This window comes from Macrobrachium rosenbergii, chromosome 41 (genome assembly GCF_040412425.1).
Source record: "Macrobrachium rosenbergii isolate ZJJX-2024 chromosome 41, ASM4041242v1, whole genome shotgun sequence".
Taxonomy (NCBI): domain Eukaryota; kingdom Metazoa; phylum Arthropoda; class Malacostraca; order Decapoda; family Palaemonidae; genus Macrobrachium; species Macrobrachium rosenbergii.
In genome coordinates, this window is record NC_089781.1 from 43,997,550 (window position 1) to 44,021,733 (window position 24,184).

General features: G+C 39.1%; 1 protein-coding gene across 2 annotated transcripts in view; it reads left to right on the top strand.

The window, feature by feature from the left end:
* The window catches only part of Ptp69D (Protein tyrosine phosphatase 69D), a 752,166-nt gene that overhangs the window by 676,218 nt on the left and 51,764 nt on the right, over nucleotides 1-24,184 (top strand). For both annotated transcript variants that reach the window (XR_010849719.1, XM_067084316.1), the window contains exon 23: nucleotides 10,963-11,100. Coding sequence is in view for 1 of the 2 variants with exons in the window: in XM_067084316.1 (XP_066940417.1) it covers nucleotides 10,963-11,100 (138 nt within the window). In the remaining variant the exon portion in view is untranslated. The remainder of the gene's footprint in view (nucleotides 1-10,962; nucleotides 11,101-24,184) is intronic.

Sequence of the window (24,184 nt, forward strand, 5' to 3'; positions counted from 1 at the left end):
TTACCTGTTACTAATCATATTTTCATGTGGAGAGATATTCTAATTAAACCCTTTTTCATAGCCTGTGTTTTTGTTCAGATCACCTTGTCTTTTTTTCTGTAGTTTGCAGTCTTGGCATGATTCTCTATCACTATTTCACCGGCTGACACGGGGCTGGACTCAGAAAAGGATTTTGACAAAGGAAAAATCTATTTCTGAGGAAGGCCCCGTGTCACCCGGTGACCCTCCCTAAGTTGTTTCGCCCCTACTTGCACATGCCAAGCCTGGGGTGGTGCTAGTCTGGAATGAGTGTAGATGGCGCTGGAGTCGGCCTGGCGGGCGGATGAGCGTGGGGGCTGGAACGGCTCACCGCTCTTTTCGAGGGGTTTTGACATGGGGATGTCTGTCGAGTGTGGCTCTGTGGTTGTGATCCTTTCACTCACCCTTGGTTATACCGACGTCTCCATTGTGGAAGACGCTCGATCTGGAGGTAGTAACCCCAGCATTCCTGAAAGCTCTTTTTTCTCTGGTATATCTAGCATTTTATACCTAGAAATTCGTGTTAGTATGGAATTTCACCGGGTGACACGGGGCCTTCCTCAGAAATAGATTTTTCCTTTGTCAAAATCCCTTTATTATTATTATTATTTGAAAATTAGTGCAGCGAACCCCCCAGATTCGCGTTTTCAAGATTCGTGGGCTTGCGTATTCACGGATTTCTCTTTGGAACGTATCTACCAGTTATTTGCAGAAAATTTGCATATTCGTGGTATTTTTTACTGAAAAATATTCACTGAATACTGTATTTTCATCTCATTTTCATGACTGAATGCACTTTTTGTGATAAAACTATTAAAATACTCAGGTAATGCTTGAGTTACGATAACTCACCTTACGATAATTTGATTTTGCAATGGGGTAAGCAATTAATTGCTTAATACAATACCACAATATTATTTTTAAAACATTTTTAAATTTCATGCGGGCGCAGGCAGCAGCGTAATCAGGCAGCGAGAGAGACCAAATTACTGTGCAATAGACAACTTTTCCTCCATCTCTTTACCTCATCTTCTAGTTAAAAAAGTAAAAGAGAATGATAAAAGTACTGATAATAACGTTATACTCTTGCGTAAATACGTACAACCATAAACAACCAACCAAGAAACTGTTGTTTTGCTTATAACCGAATCGGATAATAACAGCTGTTCACCTGGTATTTCGATCATCGTACGGTAATAAACAATTACCGTACGTTATGGCACAAGTGATGTTAAGTAGAATAGGACTGATATATTTCTACATTATACCCTTATTCGGAATGGATAAAAGATTGGCAAGGAAATATACTGCTAAATTTAAGCTGCAAGTTGTAGCTGAAACTGAAAAAACAATGTTCAAGCTGCTAATGACTATACTGTAAATTATCGTGCATCAGCAACATGGATGAATCTCGATCGTAATTAAAATTGGAGAGAAAGTATTTTAATCAAAGCTACTGTGCATGAAAGAACACATAACTGTTATTTTTACGCCAATAAACAATAAATACGTAAAGCTTGTATTATGATGAATCAAGTGAAAATAGCGAACGGAATCGAATTTTTTTTACACAAAACAAACGCCCCCAAACGGCCATCGTCATCTACTGACGAAAATAATATACAGGTATAAACAAATTTCACAACAAAACGTATTCTAGCTATATTTCGACTTAAAAACACTTCGTAAAACGAAAAATAGCCTTGCCCCTTATAAATAAAGTATCTAGAGATACATTTATGCTAACTAGAAGCAAAAAAAGCACTCTGAACTGCATTAAACATGGCGAAATAAACGCCGCGTAAACATTTCCAAACCAAACGTTGATCACAATGATCGCAGTTTATAATACAAAAGCAATATAAGAACATACAATATTATTGGATAAAGTGAATTAAGACATAACATTTTAAAAGACCCATGGAAAAGTTGCATATTCATTATGTTGACGTTTGTATAATATGATATGTGAATATAGAGTATAATGTAGGCTACGCTACCATGTATGTAAACAACATACCATAGTGTAGACTAAGCTAATTCTTGTTTGTTATTTAATTTCTCTTTGTATTGAATTATCATAAGTCACTTTGCATGAACCCCCAGAATTAGCTGTATTAATAATTACTATACCATGTATGTAAAAGAGTATATTTTATAGTGTAAGCTAGGCTACCATATATGTATACAGTACATGGCACAGAATACCCTAGTGTAGGCTATGCTGTGTTCGAGATACGTTTTGGTATTTCTTAAGTTTTTTCCAACAAACTATGGCTTTTTTTTTAACCTAATCCCATTGTAAGTAGGAAAATACCTGTATAAGCATTTTTAGTGTGTTTTGTGTGTGTTTGAACTATCAAAATAGGCAGTTCTAAGTGTTTTTAGAAGGGTTCTAAGTATTGACTGGTTTTAGTGCGGTAAGCATCCCCCGCGAGTACGGGGTGTTTGCTGTACTTATTATTAGGTAAAAAGTTTATTTATTATACAAAACAAGTAAACATATACATGTACCATAAAAATTCTCTTATCTCAGTAAAAAGAGAGAGAGAGAGAGAGAGAGAGAGAGAGAGAGAGAGAGAGAGAGAGAGAGAGAGAGAGAAACCTTACAGACCTTACAGTTCGCTCGGGTTGCCCCAGGTCCCTAAGTGTGAGGCACTTCTGATGTCTACCAGAGAATTGCTAATTCATCTTCCAGTATATTTTGCATCTTCCAATCTTGGATGGTCTGGGATGCATCTTTGATATTTGTTGAGCTTATTCTTAAACACATCTACGCTCACTCCTGATGTGTTCCTCAGATGAGCTGGTAACGCATTGAATAGACTCTGCATTATCGATGCTGGTGCATGGTGGATTAATGTCCTTTGTGCTTTTCTTAGTTTTCCTGGTATAGTTTTGGGCACTATTAATCTGCCTCTGCTTGCTCTTTCTGATATTTTTAGCTCCATGATGTTTTCGGTAATTCCTTCTATCAGTTTCCATGCCTGTATTATCATGTAGCATTCTCTTCTCCTTTCAAAACTATATAAATCTAAGAATTGTAGTCTTTCCCAGTAGTCAAGGTCCTTCTGTAAAGAACCTTTGTACACTCTCTATTTGTGCAATATCCTTTTGGTAGTGTGGGTACCATATTATATTGCAATATTCAAGTGGACTTCGTACATACGTTTTATAAAGCATAATCATGTGTACGGCTTTTCTTATTTTGAAGTGCCGGAATAAAATTCCCATTTTTGCTTTGCATTTTGCCAATAGTATTGCTATTTTATCATTGCATAACATATTCCTATTCAACATCACACCAAGGTCTTTAACTGCTTCCTTATTTGTGATTGTCTCATTATTAGGTCCTCTATATGCATATAGCATTCCTTCTTTATCACTGTAATTTATTGATTCAAATTTATCAGAGTTAAATACCATCCTATTTACCTCTGTTTATTCATATACTTTGTTTAGGTCTCTTTGTAGTGAGTTCCTATCTTCATCACAAGTAATTTCTCTACTTATTCTTGTGTCATCGCGAAACTTCTCACTACTTAGTCCTTAACATTACTGTCTATGTCTGCAATCATAATAGCAAACAGCAATGCAGCTAACACCATACCTTGTGGCACCCCGGATATTACCTTAGCTTCATCCGATTTCTTGTCATTTGCAATCACTATCTGTTTTCTGTTTTGCAAAAATTCTTTTTCCATCTTCCTACTTTGTCCACAATATTATGTTTTTTAATTTTTTTCACTAATATATTATGGTCTACCTTGTCAAAAGCTTTTGCAAAGTCTAGGCAAACCACATCTGTATCTTTTTCGTTTATCATATTTTTGTATATGCTTTCATGGTGGACTAACAGTTGGGTTTGTGTATTTTTTCCGGGTACAAAACCATGTTGTCGTATATTAAACAAACTATTTTTCCTTAAATGTTTCATTATATTTTTCTTCATTACCCTTTCATACACTTAAATAATATGAGATGTCAGACTCACAGACCTATAATTACTTGCCTCTAGTCTTGATCCACTCTTGAAAATAGGGGTAATATATGCTAATTTATGCTCATCATAAATCTTGCCTGTATCTACACTTTGTCTTAATAGTATTGCGAGCGGCTTTGCGATTGAATGAACCACTTTCTTAAACAAAATGGCAGGGACGCCATCTGGTCCTGCTGCTGATCCATTTTTAATTTCATTAATAGCCTGGACAATATCGGCTTCATTAATATCTATGTCCGATAAATATTCACTATTTTCATCTCTTATTTCTGTATCATTGTCTTCATTATCAATTCTAGGTGTAAATTCACTCTTATATCTTTCTGCTAATATGTTACATATTTCCTTTTTTTCATACGTTAATTGCCCTCCAGTTCTTAGAGGGTATATTTATACTCTTCTTTTATTCATCTTTTTTGTATATGATTAAAAAATTTGGGGGTTTTGCTTGATATTTTGTAGGGTCTTTTCTTCTAGGTCCCATTTTTAATTTTCTTTTGATTGTATAATCTTTTGTTCTGCATTTTCTAATTTACTCTTTAGTTCCATCACTTTCCATGCATTCTTTTCTTTTGCAAGAGCTTTTTTCCACTTTCTAATTTTCTGTCTCTTGATATGCATGACTGATGTTTACTTTTCTTCTTCGATATATATTTATCCACTATTTTCTCTAATATTTCATATAATATTTCCGTATTTACGTGTACGTTATCACTTGCGAATATGTTTTCCCAGTCTTTGTTTAATTCTTCATTTATTTCTGACCATTTTATATTCTTACTATAGAAATTGTATTTTCCATATCCTTTCCATTTTTTCGTCTCTTGCTTATCTCTGTTTTCACTTGCTTTGGAAGGGACTGTTAATTCTTTGACATTTTGGTCTGAAATACTCATATTATATACTATTGTATCTTTTAACATAATTCACCTCGTTCACAAATACTAGGTCTAAAATATTATCCTTTCTTGTTGGGAGGTGATTTATTTGCTGAATGTTATGCTCTAGTAGCATATCTAATAGCTTTTCAAATTGCCTCTTATCTTCTGCACTACTATTACTCTCTTTTTTATATGTATAAATACAACCACAATCTATTTTTTCTTTCCAATCTACGAAAGGAAAGTTAAAGTCTCCAGATAGGAGTATATTCCACTCTTTGTGATTTCTACATATATCATCTATTTTGTCTATTATTATGTCAAACTCTTTAGTTTTAGGGGGTCTGTATATTACGATGTTTACTAATTTTTCAAACTCAAATTCTACTTCTATTAATTCACGTTCTGTGTTACTGTATCTCACAGATTTTTCGTTGATTTACGTCTCTCCCGTATATTGCGGGTCCCCCTTGATTCCTATTTTTTCTATTTGATCTATAAGTTTGGAAACCCTTTATCTGATCATCATTACCAGTCTCTTGTGAGTACCAGGTTTCACTTATATCATTATATCTATTTTTTCAGTTTGGGTTAGTTCTTCTAAGAACTCTATCTTTTTGAGTTACTCGAAACCAAACCCTGCGCATTCATCACTATGATGGTTTGCGTGTTATCCCCATTATCTAATATGGGTAATAATAAGGATTTTCCCACGTCTCTTTCCTGTTCTGATATGCTGTTCTTTTCTTCATTTCCATAACTTCGGACATTAAAAAATCCAACTTTTCCAATTTATTTGATCTTCCATCTTCATATTTATTCATGTTGTGTTTGTACCTGCATCTTTCACCATATCTGCACCATCCCTTTGCATCGTAGATACATTGCTTCCTTGCACTGTACCTGGGTGCTGATGCCTCATATCGCGATGCTGACATTTCATAATGTGGTGTTGGCTTGCTTTTTTTCCCTCATCTCATACTCTTTATTCCTTTCTTTATATGTTTCATTTTTACCTTGATTTTTGATATGCATTTGATTTTGATTTTCGTTCTTCATGGCTACAGGATGCACATACGTACATTTTTTGTTGAATCTCCACCCTTTTCCTTGTCTCAAGTTTCTGCATATTTTTGTATGTAGATCGCTGCATTCAACCTCATAGCCGTCTAGATATGCACATTTGCCATAAATCTCATAGTTGTGACATATCTTGGGATGATTGTAGTGCCATCTTTTACCGAGTCTGCAATTCCCTCTTTTCAAAAGAGTGCAGACTATGTCTTTCTTTTCTTTTTTCTTGCTCTTTCCCGTCACTATGTAGCAGTCCCCGGTTATCGGTGGGGTTCCGTTTCTGAGGGTGTGATAATAACCGAAAATTGCCGTTAACCGAAAATCGGCGATTTCGGCGCTTTTTCGGCAATTTTCGTGGGTTATTGGCACCTCTGTTAGGTATGTATTGGCGCCAATACCCAATTATCGGCGCTGATAAACGGAAATCGGCAATTTTCGGCCCCGAAAATTGCCAATTTTCGTCGCTAGACAAGCGCCATAAAACCAAATTGCTGTTAACGAGCCTGCCATTAACCAGGGACTGCCTGTATATATGGGTACAACCTCTTTGGGATTTTCTTTTGGGTTGTCATTTCATAGTTTATTTCTTCATATGCATGCTGTTGTATTGCCTCATATGTAGAGTCTGTGAGTTTCTCTGAATCCATACTCTTATCCTGTTCTTTGTTTTCATTGTTGTTTTCTATCTCTTCAATCATATTTTCTTCTTCTGTTTTGTTTTCCTCTTCTTCCCCTTCCTCATTTTCTTCATCCTCAACTATTTATACATTAAGTCTTGGCTTAATAACATTGTCTATCCATATTAGACATGTTGAGCAAAATACTTTTGTGTCCTTTTTTTTTTATTTTGCTGTACTTCTGCGCATGTAGGGTGAGTTGGTACATGGCATGCACAGCATTTCCTTATCAGGTTTTGTGAATTTACAATGCTATACCACACATTACATGGATTGCATGCTTTAGGCATTTGTTTTCCTATTGCATCAATCAGTATATTCACCATATTCACCTTGTTCATTTTCTTTGTTGGAATGTGTTGATTGATGTAAATTTTCTTTATAAGTCTCTTGGTCACTTGAACTTTCCTTGGTATTCCTTCAGTTATTTTCATTTTGTTTTCTGCTGACTTGTTCCAGCTTGAAGGATCATATCCTTTCACTATGTCTGAGAGAGAGAGCGAGAAATTATTACTTTTATTAATTAATGTTATTCTATTTACACATTAAATCTTGAAAACTTATAAATTACATAAAAAATTAAACATAAACACTTTTGCAGGGTTACTCAGTACAGTATTCGCAAATGTTATCGTGTCTGTGAAAAACTCGTGTATGATAGTTAGTTAGGCTCCAATGAAAAGTTTGTGTGCCTGTGAATTTGCGCAACTTTAATTGCGCAAGTTTGGAGTACAGTATTACTCTAAACGCAAATTATGGTATAGTGTATATTTTTTAGTTTCACAGAATGTTTTTGTTGGAAATGAATTGTGCTTGTGTATTTATGGAGCAAGCTTCAATTCTGAAATCTGAAAAAATCCAAATACTGAAACTTGGCGCTGTTCTCATAGCCGCTTAAGAACTAATGGCAGCTGATTCAAAAATGTTCTGGAATATGGGAGTTCCCAGACCACGGAATTCCGGAATTTGGAGGTTGGACTGTACTTGCTGTTGTTTCAGCCAGTGTCTTGCATGTAGTAGTAAGTGGTTGTTAATTATAAGAAATAGTAATGAATTCTTAGACAATCCACAAGTTTGGTAAGCCTGGTTGAATTTATGAAGATTCACATTTAACCTAATGAACTTCTGCTTCTAAGCCTGTTTATTAGATAAAAGCTAACTTAGATTTAATATGCATTATTGATCGTAATTACTAAAACTAAGACAAGCGTAGAAAGCCTAGCTTAGTATAATCTACCAAAAAAGAAACACATGTTAAGGATAGCCTCGTGTAATCCACCGAAAATGCTCTCACACTATATATAATATATATAATGAATCATGTTTTGGGACAACATTTTAAAGATCACATAGTACACGAGATCTCATAATGCACGAGATAGGATGATACATGGGTATATACTTAAAATATAGTTTTTTTGATGCTGTATTTTTTTAGTTTCACAGAATGTTTTCATTGGAAATGAACTATGCTGGTGTATTTACAGAACAAGCTTCTCCAAAATCTGAAAAAAAAAACTAAAATATATTAAGTAAGCTTTTCTGAAATGGAAATAAGTGAACTGAAAAACTTGTACAGATTTCGGAATAACATTTTGGCATAAACTGCCCAGTTATGTTGCGACAGAACTTTTCTGGCCCATCAGTGTCTCAGTCTGTGTGCATGTGTGTATATACACCAAGTATGCCTGTGTGTATATGTACATGTATGCTTCATGTTGATGTACTTACAGTATACATTTGCTATTTATATGGTATGGCATACAAAAATTTATGAATCCTTACTTGTCCAAAACTCATGAGTCAACTTGGCCAGTAAATCATTTTGCAAGACATTAACTTTATGCACAGTGCAAAAGAGAGAGAGAGAGAGAGAGAGAGAGAGAGAGAGAGAGAGAGAGAAACATTCTGCATTGTACTAATAAACTCCTGTACATACCTGTAACACATGCACACACATCTTCCTCTCCCCTATAATTTTTCTTTTTCTTTTCGTTGTGTTTTGTCATAAAATTTTGAAAAACAATAAAAATCATAATGCTAGGTCATCCCTTCCAATCCAGGGTAATGTGCATATAGTGCTAAACACCAAACAGTGGGGAACATATGTAACTGTTAATGGTTCACAACCATAAACACCTTCAAAGCAGTGTCAGGGAACACTTACAGCATTTCCACATCACTACTGTAAATATTAAGCTGTTACATGAAGGGAGAGAGAAAGAGCATTTGATATCACATTCTTAAAAAACACACACACACACACACACACACACACACATTCCCTCTCTCCCCTATCATTTCTCATATTTTATTTTTTTGGTGTTTTGTCAGGATTTTCACTGCATATTTAGTCAATAAATAAATGTGAGAGAAGTGTGCTGTTTTCCATTTATTACACACTGTAACAATATACAGCTGTGCACAATTGTGTGTGAACAAAATGCATGAATTGAGGCAGTATCTAAGGCAGACTGACAGGTCCTGTGAATGAGGTTGGAGCGTGGATCAAAAACTGATTGCTTTAATAAATTAGACAACTGCTTCAAACTGACTATCTGAGGGTGATGCAGTGCCTTCATTCCATCGTAATGCTGATCATGAACCCCAGTAAACTGTTTGTTAATTGTCAGTACCGTAACGAGAAAATATTTGAGTTGCATAATGTTAGTCACTTCACGGAAAATTCATTTATAAATTCCCTTTCTTGATCTGTAACTATCACTTGCGGACATGAAAGTTTAGTAATGAAAAAGTATAATGCCTGAGCACTGAGACAGCAGATGTATTGTACATGGTAAACATATGGTTATACTGCATAAATGCATACACAAGCACACAGTTGTTTAGTCATAGGCCCCTTGGGAAATGGCTAACCACATCTATATGTACATGATTAAATTTGGAAGGGACCACAGACCATTGCCAGGCTTCAAGTTTTTCATTTTTATGATTGCATACACAGTTGCAGGCATGATGCCTGGCAGTGTAATCAGTCACTGTCTTTTTCATCCATAAGCTGATTTCAAAGGTTAGTGGGCAGGAGTCATCTGCCTCACAAATGAATGTCAGTTTATTCTCAAGGTTACCAGGATGAGAGCCACAATTGGCATGTTCTCTTGGCTCTGGGTAACTAGGCCATTTTGTCCCAACTTAAGCTATTCTCTTCATTTTTCATTCCATGTCATGGCACCAGCAACTGGATTTTTAGCAAGGCTATCAGCCTTATTTGCTTATTCCCCTATGTTCTGAAACCCAACATTGTCGAACTATAACAGTCTCTCTCTCCAACAGTTTTGTCAGGCAGTTAAGTCCCCCTCTTTAAATCATGCAGAGGGTGTTATGATTTTAGTTTCTGGATATGTTGACCCAAAAGGAAATACTGATGCCTTCCAAACTCACTGCCTCTAAGTCAGAAGTACTATAATTTTTTGGAGCCCCCTTTAGTGCTCAATATGCATAACAAACAGATCTTTCCCACCCATCACTATCAGTTTATGATAAAACACCCTTAGTTGTAATATTACTGGCATTTGCAGTTGCTAAAAAGAGCCAGTCAAAATAAGGATACATCTAGAGTGCAGTGTTTGTCAGAGCCACTTTTTAATTATTAAAAGCTAATTGCTACGGGTTGAATTATTAAAAGCTAATTGTCCTACGGGTTGAATTATTAGAAGCTAATTGTCCTACGGGCCCCTATGTATTCACCGTTTCTCCCCTTAACTTATCTAATGGCTGAGCAATTTGACCAAAATCCCAAATAAGTTTTATGATACCACACAGTCTCCATAAAACTTACCACTTCCTTCCTTGTGGCTGGGCATGGGAAATCCCAATTAGTTTTTATTTTATCTGGAAAAGGCCAAATTCCCTTGGGGTACTATTTGTATGGCTGTTGAAAAAACTTACACTTTCAGATTGAGTTTCATTCTGTAGTGCTTTAATGCCTCTATTACTTAAATCAAATTCATTATATGCTCTTTTGTCATCCTCCCTGTGACTATAATGACCAGACTGACATCATTACTGTGAAAAATGACCAGTTACATTTTTAACACCAAAGGGCAGATACCAATATTCATATAACCAATCATTTGCAATGAAGGATGGTTTTCTCTACTGTTAAGCATTTATATGTATCAGTAAACCTATTTTATGTAGATGGTGTTTGTAGAATATTGTGGGTATTCTTTTATTTGGTCATTTCTACAATACAATTCAGTAAGATTAGCATTTTTAATGGGCCAAGAATTCAGATGTAGTAACCATTTCAATCTTATGGATAATATGAAAAAATTTCACTTTACAGCTGGGAAGTGGTGATGACTGTTGCAACAAGTACTGGCCAGAGGATGACGAAACTTATGAACACATCTCAGTTAAGCTGATATCTAGTGAAAGCTACCCAAAATATTCTTGTCGGACCTTCCTACTGACAAACACGAAGGTAAATATTTATCATTATACTATCTTGTAACTGATTTAACTTAAGAAAATTGTTTTTTCTTGTAGCTTCAGTGGTATGGTTTTGCATATTATACTAGCTCTCATCATTTTTAGTTATGCAGATACACGCACACACATATGTGTGTATATATATATATATATATATATATATATATATATATATATATATATATATATATATATATATATATATATATATATATATATATATATATATATATATATATATATATATATATATATATATATATATATATATATATATATATATATATATATATATATATATATATATATATATATATATATATATATATATATATATATATATATATATATATATATATATATATATATATATATATATATATTTTTTTTTTATAGCATAGCCACTGTTCATCTTCAAAGAAGTCATTTATGGACCCACCAGGGGCTCCATAAGACAGACCAACCAATATCAAAGAATTCTCTCATAGTGGGTCTTGGCCAGAATAGAGCCTTTTGACATGATTATGGAAATTGACTCTAGGCAGGAGGCCTGTATCCCCAACATACAGCAAATACCTTGGTTTTTTCATTCACCCTTCTCGCATAGATGTGGTATTAGTGCATAAGTTGCCAAGTTCACTATTCCGCTTAGGTCTGCCAATGGTAAAACACCAAGTTGGTGTAGTACTCTTAAGTATCCTACCTGCTCGTAGTGCTTTGACAGCAAGGTGTTATCAGTCCAATTTATCCTGTGAGAGTTTTCACTTGAATGAATATTGCATTGGATATTTGCTCAGTTTTGACAGAATACTTATGCTGTTTAATTCGTACATCTAAATCTTTCCTTGATTGGCCAATATAAAAAGAGGGGCAGTCCAAGCATGTGGAATTTTATACAGTATATTGTGTTGTTGCTTTCCTTGGGTTATTTTTTATTAACATTCCTTTTAGTGTGTTATTATAGAAAAAACCAGTTGGCATTAAAAGATTTCAACAGTGATTATATGGTTTCAAAACCACTAAAGTAAGGCAAGCTAAGAATGTTCTTAGGGGTTTCCTTCACCATGTTACTTTAACTATAAAACTTTTTATAAGATTTATTATTGCAATTATCTAGTATATATGAAGGATAACATAAATCTGCCCCAATTTTTCTTTTATATTCGATTTCTTGATCCAAATACTGGGGACTGACAATGTGCAATGCTCGTAAAAACTTAGAAGAAAAAATTGATATTTTGATATTAAGGTGGTGGCCTGAATAAAAATGGACATAAGTTGTTAGTTTGTTTTCTATAAATACTGGATTAGCATTGAAATGGTTCTGTATGTATTAAAACATCTAAGAAAGGGAGGCAATTGTCTTTTTCTAATTCTAAAGTAAACTTAATGGATAGTTCTGGTTAATGGATAGTACCTGGTTATTCAAATTAGAGAGTAAATCATTTACATCAATTCCAGCTTATCTGTACCACTTTAAAGGAGTATATATGATATTAGCTAAATATCGTTTTTCAAAGAATTCCATATACAAGTTTGAGAGGGGTGGGGGTAAAGTGTCGCCCATCACCATACCAAATATTTGGTGGTAGAATTCACCATTGAATATAAACTTAGTGTCTCACATGCACAACCTAGTGAGTGAAATAATATGACTTACAGGTAGAGGTAGTTCATGATGGATTAGTTCATTACTAAGATACTCTAAAATAGAATGTATAGGGACTTTAGTAAGAAGAGAGCTAACATCAAAACTAACAGATCTATCAGTGGGGCAAAAAGTGATTTTGCTTAATTTATCAACTAAATCTAGAGAATCATATATGTGGGAATCAGAGATAGTTCCAAGCAACGGGGACAAGAGCTTAGTAATATATTCCGAAAGTTTATATGATATTGAGCCAACATTACTGATAACAGGCCACATAGGATTATTTTCTTGTGCGTTTTTACTAATCCATATGAGTAAGGTAACAAGGGAAATTTTACTGACAACTGACGTATTAGGTCTTTTTTTATCTTTAAGGATTTTTTTTCACTGTGCTGTTGAATTTTTTATGACTTGATCAAGGGGATTTTTTGTTAGGTTTTTGTAAGTCGTATCATCATCAAGTGGCGCTTGCAGACGTGATATGTAGTCAGCTTTATCTAAAATTACAATACTGTTCGACTTATCAGCTTTTGTGATGTGGATTGTATTGTCTTTTTTAAGATCGGTCAAACTTTTCATATAGTGAGCAGGGAAATTACTTTCATGGCTTAACATTGGCAGCTCCATAAACAATACCTTTAAGTATGTCAACATGATTTTGAGGAAGGTCGCAATATTTTTCGAATTTATGTAGGGATGAAGCAATCTTTCCTTCGTGGCATTGCCTTTATTTTGTATGTTCAATGCATTCCATATTTTTGTGATTCATTTAGCCATAATGAGGGCCATGTTTACTTTCGCTATCCTTTTTCCTCTTTTGAGAAGCATAACGTTACCTTCTCCAAGTCTTTTGGGTGCACGTTCAACCAGAATTCAACTAAAGTTCCTGAAGAAGTGCCTGTCTGAACAAGTGCTCCGTAAGTCCTTGCTACCACGCCGTCTAAGGAGATAAGACTACCACCCTTTCAATGAGTTCGGTGCCATGATGTTAAAACGCCACATAGCAGCCGCTAAGCAAGAAGAGAAGGAAAAATTTAAGGAATTAGAAAAAGCCAGAATTTCATTCAACCATTCTGTCCCGGCTGATTGTAAGGACTCGCTGCGACAAGAAATTTATGGAAAACTTCGTAGGATTACAGATGCCCTAACAAGGAAACTGGACAGAAAACTAAAAAATTTTATAGAAAGCAGTGACTGGACTAATAGTGCATATAATGATTGTGTTGTAAACTTATCAGATAAACAAATAAGTGAAAATGTTGTGAGTGCACTCGGATATGGTTTAGCCTTCTTAAAGGTATTGTGTATGGAGCTGCCAATGTTAGTCATGAAAGTAATTTCCCTGCTCGCTATGAGAAAAGTTTGATCTTAAAAAAGACAATACAATCCACATCACAAAAGCTGATAAGTCGAACAATATTGTAATTTTAGATAAAGCTGACTTACATATCATGTATGCAAGCCCTACTGGATGATGATCAACTTAGAAAAACTAACAAGAAATCTCCTTGATCAAGTCATAAAAAATTTCAATAGCACAGTGAAAAAAATCCTTAAAGATAAAAAAGAACTAATAGGTATAGGTCAGTTGTCAGTAAAATTTCCCTCATTACCTTACTTGTGCGGATGAGTAGAAACACATAATGAAAATAATCCTATTTGGCCTATTATCAGTACTGTTGGCTCAGTATCATATAAACTATCAAAATACATTACCAAGCTCTTGTCCCTGTTGCTTGGAATTATCTCCAATTCTCACATATATAATTCTCTAGAATAATTGATAAATTAAGCAAAATCACTTTTTGCCCAGTGATAGATTTGTTAGTTTTGATGTTTGTTCTCTTTTCACTAAAATCTCTATAGATTCCATTTTAGAGTATCTTAGTAATCTAACTAATCCAAGTCATGAATGACTTACATATAATATATATATATATATATATATATATATATATATATATATATATATATATATATATATATATATATATATATATATATATATACACATACAGTAGAACCTTGGTTCTCAACGCTAATTGTTCCAGAAGAAGTGTCGAGATTCGATTTTGTCGAATTCTGAGTTAATTTCTCCCATAAGAAATAACTGAAAATGGATTAATCCATTCCTGACCACCAGTCATTACCCCAACCTTGCCTTTTTATACAAAAACTTTACACAAATTACAATTAAATAGGTTCAGAGTTGAATAACTTACAGTATCAGAAGCACTTTTACATTTTTAAATGCATACTGTATCAAAAAGTTGGCCTATGACCATGCGCCATATTACCGATGATATACCGAGAGCCATAGGCTAGGCTAAGTAGCCTATAGGCACTACCAGAATGTACTGTAACAGGTACACATGAAAACTGTTGTTAATAATGATAACATTGTAAAACAAGCCATATTATCACATGAAATTAATAATACAGTATTTATAAACCGAATTACTGTATGTCTGTTATCATAAAATTAAGAAAAATTTCGAAATTATGTCGAACTCGGCAGCCTGTGGCAGATATAAACAAACCATAGCGCCGCCCTGGTGGTGTACACCATCGCGTACTAATTACATAAACATTCTGAATGTTTATGCAGATATAAACAAACCATATTGCCAGGCGCCCTGGATTATAGCGCGCGCCTGGTGGTGTATCGCGGTACTAATTACATAAACATTCAGAATGTTTATGTAATTAGTACCGCGATACACCACCTGGTGGTGTATCGCGTACTAATTACATATGGTTTGTTTATATCTGCCACAGGCTGCCGAGTTCCGACATAATTCTCGAAATTTTTCTTAATTTTATGATAACAGACATACAGTAATTCGGTTTATAAATACTGTATTATTAATTTCATGTGATATGGCTTGTTTTTCAACAGCAGCAGCAGCAGCATGTGTGGGCTTTAAATGCTTTTAAATAAGCATGGGAAGAACACCACCAACAACGCCAACTAGCGGCAGCTGCCCGAAACTTTTTTTTTACAAACATCATATGATTCATCGGGTCGGATTCCGGTTTGTTGTTTGAACTCCGACGCAAAATTTACTCAACATTTCGTGTTGAAATCCGATTATTTCGAGTTCTAGTACAGTCGAGGACCGGGGTTCTACTGTATATAATACACAGGCAGTCTCCAGTTTGCGATGGGGGTTCCGTTATGACGCCAGGTTGCAAGGCGAAAATCATTATAAACCCAAATAATCTTCGAAAATTGTAAGAAAACCTTACTTCTAATCCTTTGAGTATCTTTTGGGTATCTTGAAAATGACGTACCCTGCATTTTTATTGCCTTTCATAAAAATCCTCCAAAATTTTAGAGAGAGAGAGAGAGAGAGAGAGAGAGAGAGAGAGAGAGAGAGAGAGAGAGAGAGAGAGAGAGAGAGAGAGAGAGAGAGAGAGAGAGAGAGAGAGAGAGAGAGAGAGAGAGAGAGAGAGAGAGAGAGAGAGAGAGAGAGAGAGAGAGAGAGAGAGAGAGAGAGAGAGAGAGAGAGAGAGAGAGAGAGAGAGAGAGAGAGAGAGAGAGAGAGAGAGAGAGAGAGAGAGAGAGAGAGAGAGAGAGAGTATATTGCTCTATAGAAAAATCGAGAATCATAAGAAAACCTTTCTTTTAATCCTTTGGGTGTCTTGTAAACAACGAATCCAGCATTTTTATTATTAAGCTTTTCATAATAAAAACCCTCCAAATATTAACCATTCAGCTGGTTTGGATGCATATTTCTTCCAATCGGCGTCGGTTGTACTTTTAATCCTTTGGGTGTCTTGAAAACAATAAATCCTGCATTTTTATTGATTTTTTCATTAAAAAAACCCTCCAAATATTGACTATTTCTGCTGTTTTGATTGCATATTTCTTCCGATCGTTGTCGGACTGGCTTCGTCGGAAATAACGTTGAAAATCGCAAGAAAACCTTACTTTTAATCCTTTGGGTGTCTTGAAAACAATGTATCCTACATTTATATTGAGTTTTTCAACAGAAAAACCTCCAAAATTAGACCATTCTGCCATTCTGGAGACATATTTCTTCCGTACAATCAGCATTGTAAACCTGGAACATGCGTTGTAACCCAGGAAAAAAATTTTTTTATGAATATACTTCAAAAGCGTCGTAAACTCGGAACGTCATAAGCCGGGCCCGTCGTAACCTGGAGGCTGTCTGTATATACTGTATATATATACTATATATATATATATATATATATACTGTAATATATATATACTGTATATAAAGCTTTATACAATAAATATAAATATATATATACTGTATATAAAGCTTTATACAATTTTGACAAAGGAAAAATCTATTTCTGGGGGAAGACCTGTGTCACCCGGTGAAATTACCATCTAGCACATATTTCTAGGTAAATTTATTGCTAAACATACCAGAGAAAAGCTAAATGCAATGCTGGGGTTACTACCCCCAGTGCGAGCTCCATAAAATGGAGTCATATATAGGAAAGGGTGAGTGTTGTCACTAACACAGGCCTCTGCCCTGTAGAGATATCCAATCTCAAAATCCCCAAAAGCGATGTTCGTTACAAAGCCCGCACCAGCTCCCCGATTACCAACAACTCAGCTGCCATATTGGCATTCCAGGTTAGCACCTCCCCAAGCTTGGTATTTTACCCAGGGGGGGAAAAAGGAGGAATAGCGGTGGGTCACCGGGTGACACAGGTCTTCCCCCAGAAATAGATTTTTCCTTTGTCAAAATCCCTTTTCTGGGCTTTGACCTGTGTCACCCAGTGAAATCATAGCAGAGAATTAAACATACCAGCTTGGTGAAGCTCTTGAAAACTACTGTGATGGAGAGAAATAAAACTATGATTAAAACTGAGTTTTAATTACCCAAGCAGAAAAAATCTCAATTAAAAAACATGAGAACAACAAGTCAGGGGAACCATGCCCCAAAGCAAACATGTTATACAGTAATTTAGAACATGATTATAAATGACTTAATCACTAACAAAAAGGGACAACAGACAATATGTAACATGGTCAGGAGTCAGGCTGTGAAGCATGCCTGACCCAAGGAAGACGGTAAGGGGAGTAAACGAGGCAGGTAGGCGAGAGGGAAAGTGACAGAATAGTTAGGAATGCGAAGTGTGATCACCAGAGGAAGGGACAATGCTTCCTGCTGCCACAGTGGAAAATTTCAGGGCCTCCAGAGATTTGAGGTAATGGCGTTTGAACACTGAAGGTGATTTCCAACCCGTATATTTTTTGAGATCGTCAAAATTCATATAATGGAAATAATTAGTGGAGGTGGCCACCACCCTGATATCATGAACCTTTGGAACTGAATCTGGGTTAGCTTGTTTAATAAAGTACAAGATTTGTTGTCTGATGGCCTTCAAAGAAATAGTTCCTCCACCTTCCCTAACAAACCTAACAAAAAGAGGGCCTGATGTTATATTAGAGGTTCTGTCTAAATAAGCCTTTAAAGCAGTGACTGGGCATAATGACAGGTCTTGTGGAAGGGGGATAACCTTCCAAGGGGACCATCTATCTTGTGGATCTTCATTCTTAGCAAGAAACTTGAGATCCGGGGCTAACAGAACTTCTCCTGATGGGAGGAAATCGACATGGTTCGGTTCTCTAGATAGAGCGGACAGCTCAGAAATTCTAGCACCTGAAGCCAAGCTAATTAAGAATAAGGTCTTCCTTAACAGACTTGAGAAAGAACATTTCTGATTATCAGTATCTGATGCTAATTTAATAACGTCATTTAAGAACCAGGAAACCATGTGTGGGCGGGTTGCTGGTCTTAAGCGAGCGCATGCTCTAGGAATTGATGAAAAATATGAGTCTGTTAAGTTAATATTAAAGCCATGTAAAAATATCTTTCTTAAAGCTGATTTGGCTGTAGTAATAGTACTAGAGGCTAGACCTTTTTCAAATAATGACCTGAAGAACGAAATTGCAAGGTTCGTGGTCATTTCTTTAGCTTCAGATTCTTTCAGGAATAATGCTAATTTCTTGACTGCTGAGTCGTATTGTCTGAGGGTAGATTCCCTTTTGTCTGATTCTAAGAACAGTGTATTAACAGGGTCAATATTAGCATCTTTCTGAGCTGCGAATTTCATGAAATCCATAAAGCCAGGGCATTTTGAATTCTTGAGGAAGCTGACACAGTCCGAGTTTGTACTATTTGTGTCAATCTTGGTCTGGGGATTTGTATGCACCGGAGTTTCAGGTCTAGAAGAAGAAGAAACCAGTTGCTCTTTGGCCAGTTGGGTGCTACCAGAGCCACATGACCTTTGAATGTCCTGAGCTTGTGTAAAACTTTCATCAACAAGTTTACTGGAGGAAACAGGTAGATCCTCTGCCACGTTCCAATCTATTGACATCGCATCTGTGGAGTGAGCCAGAGGGTCCAGGTTGGGGGCCACATAACATGGAAGTTTGTGGTTGCTTTCTGTGGCAAACAGATCTACCTGGAGACCTGGGACCTGACTGCAAATCCACTCGAATGATGTTTTGTCCAGGGACCATTCCGACTCCAGCGGAGTTGTTCTGGACAGAGAGTCTACAATGACATTCCGGACTCCTGCCAGATGGGTAGCTGACAAATGCCACTGGTGCTTGTTTGCTAGGGAGAATATTGCTATCATTACTTGGTTGATCCGGCTCAACTTGGAGCCTCCTCTGTTTATGCAATGCACCACTACTGCACTGTCCAAAACCAGCCTGATATGGATTAGTCTGGTTGGACGCAGTTTCTTTAGGGTTAGAAAGACTGCCATTGCTTCGAGAATGTTGATATGGAACTGACAGAACATAGTGGACCACATTCCCTGCACTTTTTTGTGTTGAGAATATCCTCCCCACCCGCTCAGAGAAACATCCGTGTGAATTACCAATGCCGGAGAGGGGAACTGGAGCGGTACTGATTTTGACAAGCACTTGACTGTTGTCCAGGGCCGGAGTCTCTTTCTTAACACTGGCGGAATTAGGTACACCTTGTCTCTGAATCTGTTGTTGGCACGTCTCCGCCACACTCTGTTTATGTCTTTCAGTTTGGCTTTCAGGAGCAGATCCGTTACCGAAGCAAACTAAAGGGAACCTAAGACCCTTTCTTGGGTGCGGCGAGAAGCTTTCCTGTTCTTGAGGAATTGCCTGGTTGCTTTGGCTATTTCTCTCCGTTTGACTGGCAGAAGAGACAGTTTGTGTGAGTCCAGGTCCCACTGGATTCCCAACCACTGAAAGCGGGTCTCCGGAACTAGGCGGGATTTCTCCCTGTTTATTTGGAAGCCTAGAGATTCCAGAAAACCGATTACTATGGCTGTTGCTTTCCGACATTCGCTGGCGTTGGATGCCCAGATTATCCAATCGTCCAGGTATGCAGCCAGCATGATCCCCTGTGACCGTAGTTGTTGGACTACTGTATCTGCCAGTTTGGTGAAAATTCTGGGGGCTATGTTGAGCCCGAATGGCATGACTCTGAACGAGTAAGCTTGCTTTCCTAGTCTGAACCCCAGATAAGGAGAGAACCTTCTCGCAACCGGGACGTGATAATAGGCGTCTGAAAGATCTATAGAGGTGGTTACGGCTCCACGGGGAAGTAGGGTCCGAACCTGCGAGATTATAAGCATGCGGAATTTGTCGCATTGAATGTATAAATTGAGATGAGACAAGTCTAGGATTACTCTTTGCTGACTGGAGCCTTTCTTTGGAACGCTGAACAGTCTGCCCAGAAACTTCAGGTGCCTCGCTTTCTTTATAGCCCTCTTTTGGAGCAGGTCCTTCACAAAGTCCTGGAGGGCTTTGGACGGTGACTGATGGAATCTGACTAGCGGAGGAGGGCCTCTGCTCCAGCTCCATCCCAGACCCTTGGAGACTATGCTGTGGGCCCACGAACTGAAGGTCCATTGGTCCCGAAAGAGATACAACCTCCCGCCTACCTGAGGAGCTTCACTGGGCGGGAGATGATCTACCTCCTCTACTACCTCGGCCTCCCCTCCCTCGGGAGATGGCACGAGACGCCGATTTGCCTCTAAAGGAGCCTCTGGCTCTACTTCCCCTGGCATTTTGGTTGAATGCCCGAAATGCCCCTTGGCTTTCAAATGAAGCGTTGAAAGCTGGAGATGTCACATAAGTAGGGGAAGCGAGCGTGTGTTGGGCTGGCTGTACCAGCACATACTGTTGCTGAGGCTGTGCTTTAGAGGTTGAAGGCTGGCCGGCTGGAGAGACCGGAACAGCCTGCAGCACAGTCTGGGTATGTGGTCTTTTAAACTTCTTGAACCTCTTCCCGGTCTGGGATGAGGTCCGGCGGACTCCGTTGGCGTCCGCTTGTAGGGGAGACCCCAGCGGGAGCGGAGGCTTTGGTTTGCCCTGGTTGCCTCTGCCAGGACTGTATTTACTTCTTCCTGCGGGAAGAGATTAGCCCCCCAAACAGAGCTCTTCATGAGCCTCTTGGGCTCGTGCCTTATAGTGGCTGCCGCAAAGATGTGTTTTCGGCAATTCATACGAGCCACTATGAAGTTGTACAGGTCCTGTTGGAATCCCGCCAGTAGGGATTTGGTAAGGACCTGGAAGAGGGCTTCTTCATTGTAGACAACCGAAGTTGCCTCCGCCAAAGTCAGGGAATGCAGGGACCGACTCAACCTGCTCTTGGCTTCCGATTCGGCCTTCAGAAGAGATTCCGGGATTTTGGGAAGCTGCTTGCTGAAGAGGGAAGAAGCGCAGTCAGGGTCGAGCCTACCCACCGTGAAAGTGGCCGGAGCTCCCTTCCAAAAATCAAAATCTCCGGGGAAGATGAGAGAGGTGGGATCTGTCTCCTGGAGTTGTGGAAGGGGCTTACCCTCGATGCCTGCCTGATTGGTAAGCAGAGCTACCTTAGTCGTGCAGGGGGTGGGGATAGCATCTCTCACCGAGAACATCGTAAACGTCCCTTTGACGGGTGAGTTTCGTGTTCTCGGCCTCCTACTCTGTGAGCTTGCGCAACAGGGTGGATTGTGCCTGGTCCCTCGGGAAGATGACAGTCTCCTTCGGGACCTTATCCGATCTTATCCAGGCTTCCTTGGTAAGCCTGGCATAGCCTGGGTAGGGAGGCACTAGGTCAGGTGGGAAGAACTCTAGCTCCTCCAACCTGCGAGTACCCAGTCCTTCAATGGTGAGGGTATCTTCATGCTGAGGAGCATGAAGAGCCAGGCGCCAAGGGTTTCCCTTATCAAAGGGAGGAAGACCTGAAGCGTCCAGAACAGCGTAAGACTGAGTCGCTGCTCCGGCGAGCATAAACCCAGAGAGCAAGCTCTGCTGGGTCTGTACCTTCTCTGCTAGGGATTTCACCGACTCATCAGAAGACTTCAGGCCCGAAGCCAACTGGGAAGAGAGTTCGCTAATCCTGGCCTCCACCCTCTTATCGAACTTCTTCATAAGAAGTTCCGCGAACGCCTCCGGGTCAAAGTCAGGACGAGGGGACTCGCCTTACTTTGCCTAGATCTTGATCCTTTCCAGAGGGGGAGCCTTGTCAGACGGCACGGGCCAGGGGCCCGTGGCGACTTCGAGGAGCTCGGGGTGAGGCCTCTGGGGTTTGAAGGACTTTGATAAGGTCTTGGTTTTCACAGACTTTACCTTGGGGACAGTAGACCTTGACCTGTCCTCAAGGTAAGAGGATTTCTCAAGTCCTCTGAAGGAAGAAACAGAAGAGGAAGGAGAGCTAAAAAGAGGATCAGAACCGTCTGCCTCACTTACCCCCTTACCTGCAACCTGGTGGTCCGGGTCAATGCTCATCGGCTCGAGGTTGATGTTGATTGCCGCAACCTCCTCCGCTACCTCTCCGCAGATGGCTTCTTCTTCATGGGAGGGCTCCGTCATCTCACGGATCCCAGCGATCAAGGGGGCGGCTACTTCCGCCGGGACGGCCGCTGAGATCTGGGCACCGGGGTAGAGGAGATTGCAGATCTCCTCTGAAAGAACGTAGGGCTTCCCCGACGCGACGTTCCTCCCGAAACCACTGACCCAGGTCTTGATGGTCGACAGCGAAGAGTCGTGGGAGCTGCGGTTGGCCTGAAAGGAGGGGAGTGCTCACTAACGAAATCTCCAACTGTCATATATATATCAATAAAGGCCACAAACTCGAGAGAATAACGATTAGTGGACATATAGCTTACCGACTCATCCAACACTCGCTCGTAAAGAGCGTAGCACACACCACCACATCCGTCAGGGTGCCAGACGATCAGGTCCCGACTCGGACCGCGCAGCCGGAGTGAGATCGACACACTTCGTGTCCACAGGGCTGCTGCAGGACCGCCGTGCACCCATGCTCCTGACAACGTACCATCTGTAAGTGGACAGATGATACATGAGTATGCTAATAAGGCACGCCGGAGTAGGGTCGCCGGAGATGAGTCTTAATTTAAAATGACTAACGGAGCATGCAAATGGTCTGGTGAGACCCCGCCGGAGTTAATTCCGGTATTAGGGGGATGATATACAAGATACATGAGTGAAAATGTTAAGGACTGCCGGAGTAATTCCAGTGCTACTAGAAAACCTTAACCTATGATCATGCGTCAGAAACAAAATAACAGATTGCATAAATACCTCCGGACACAGTCCGGTAGAGGTATGGTAAATACACAGTACGGAATGGTTAACAACGAGTACTTGCCAAAAAACAATGGTTATGATACATTGATTATAAAACTCCGCTTTGATGCCTGGGGAATCGAGTTACACCACACTTATGGTGGCGGCGGAGGAGGCGGGGTGAGCGCCGTCCAACCACACACCATACCCACCGGAGTGGTTACATTAAAAAAGGGGGTAACGGGAGACCCGACAAACTCGGCGGAGGTAGGATCTGGCCAAAGTCAAGACAGATTCCCAGGGTATATGGTCGATGTTCTAGTTGTATTGAACAGGGAAAAAACAGGACAATAACAGCTAGCAGAAGAGCGGACACCGAGATGCTAGGGAAAGGGTAGGGAATAGTCAAGTGGAGGGAACCTACGGCAGCGGCCAGATGGGTGGGGGACACCCCCTGGACGCCGATAGCAACCCCCCCCCACGGGGTGTTGATCATGGGAGAACGACTACCAAACGCGGGGAGAATACTAGGTTACACTCCAAATGGTAAGGGGTTGCAAAGTGGTGGTAATCAGTTAGCGGTGGCTAGGGATAGGGGAAGCATCCCCTAGACACCAAAAGAACTCCCCATAGGATGCCGGTCAAAAGAGATCGGCGTCCCTGGCGCAGGGAGAACTAGGGAAAACCACCCAATGCAAAGGAAGGGGTAAGGAATTTGTAGGCTAGCGACACGAAAAAGGCTCAGAGCAACCTCGACCCCAGGCTCGCTTCTCAATGACAATTTTTACACGGGTAGGAAGACAAGCCGAGGGATGGAAGGGGAGGTGGGAGGGGGAGGAGAGGGGAGACACACGATGCCAGGTTGCCTGCCCC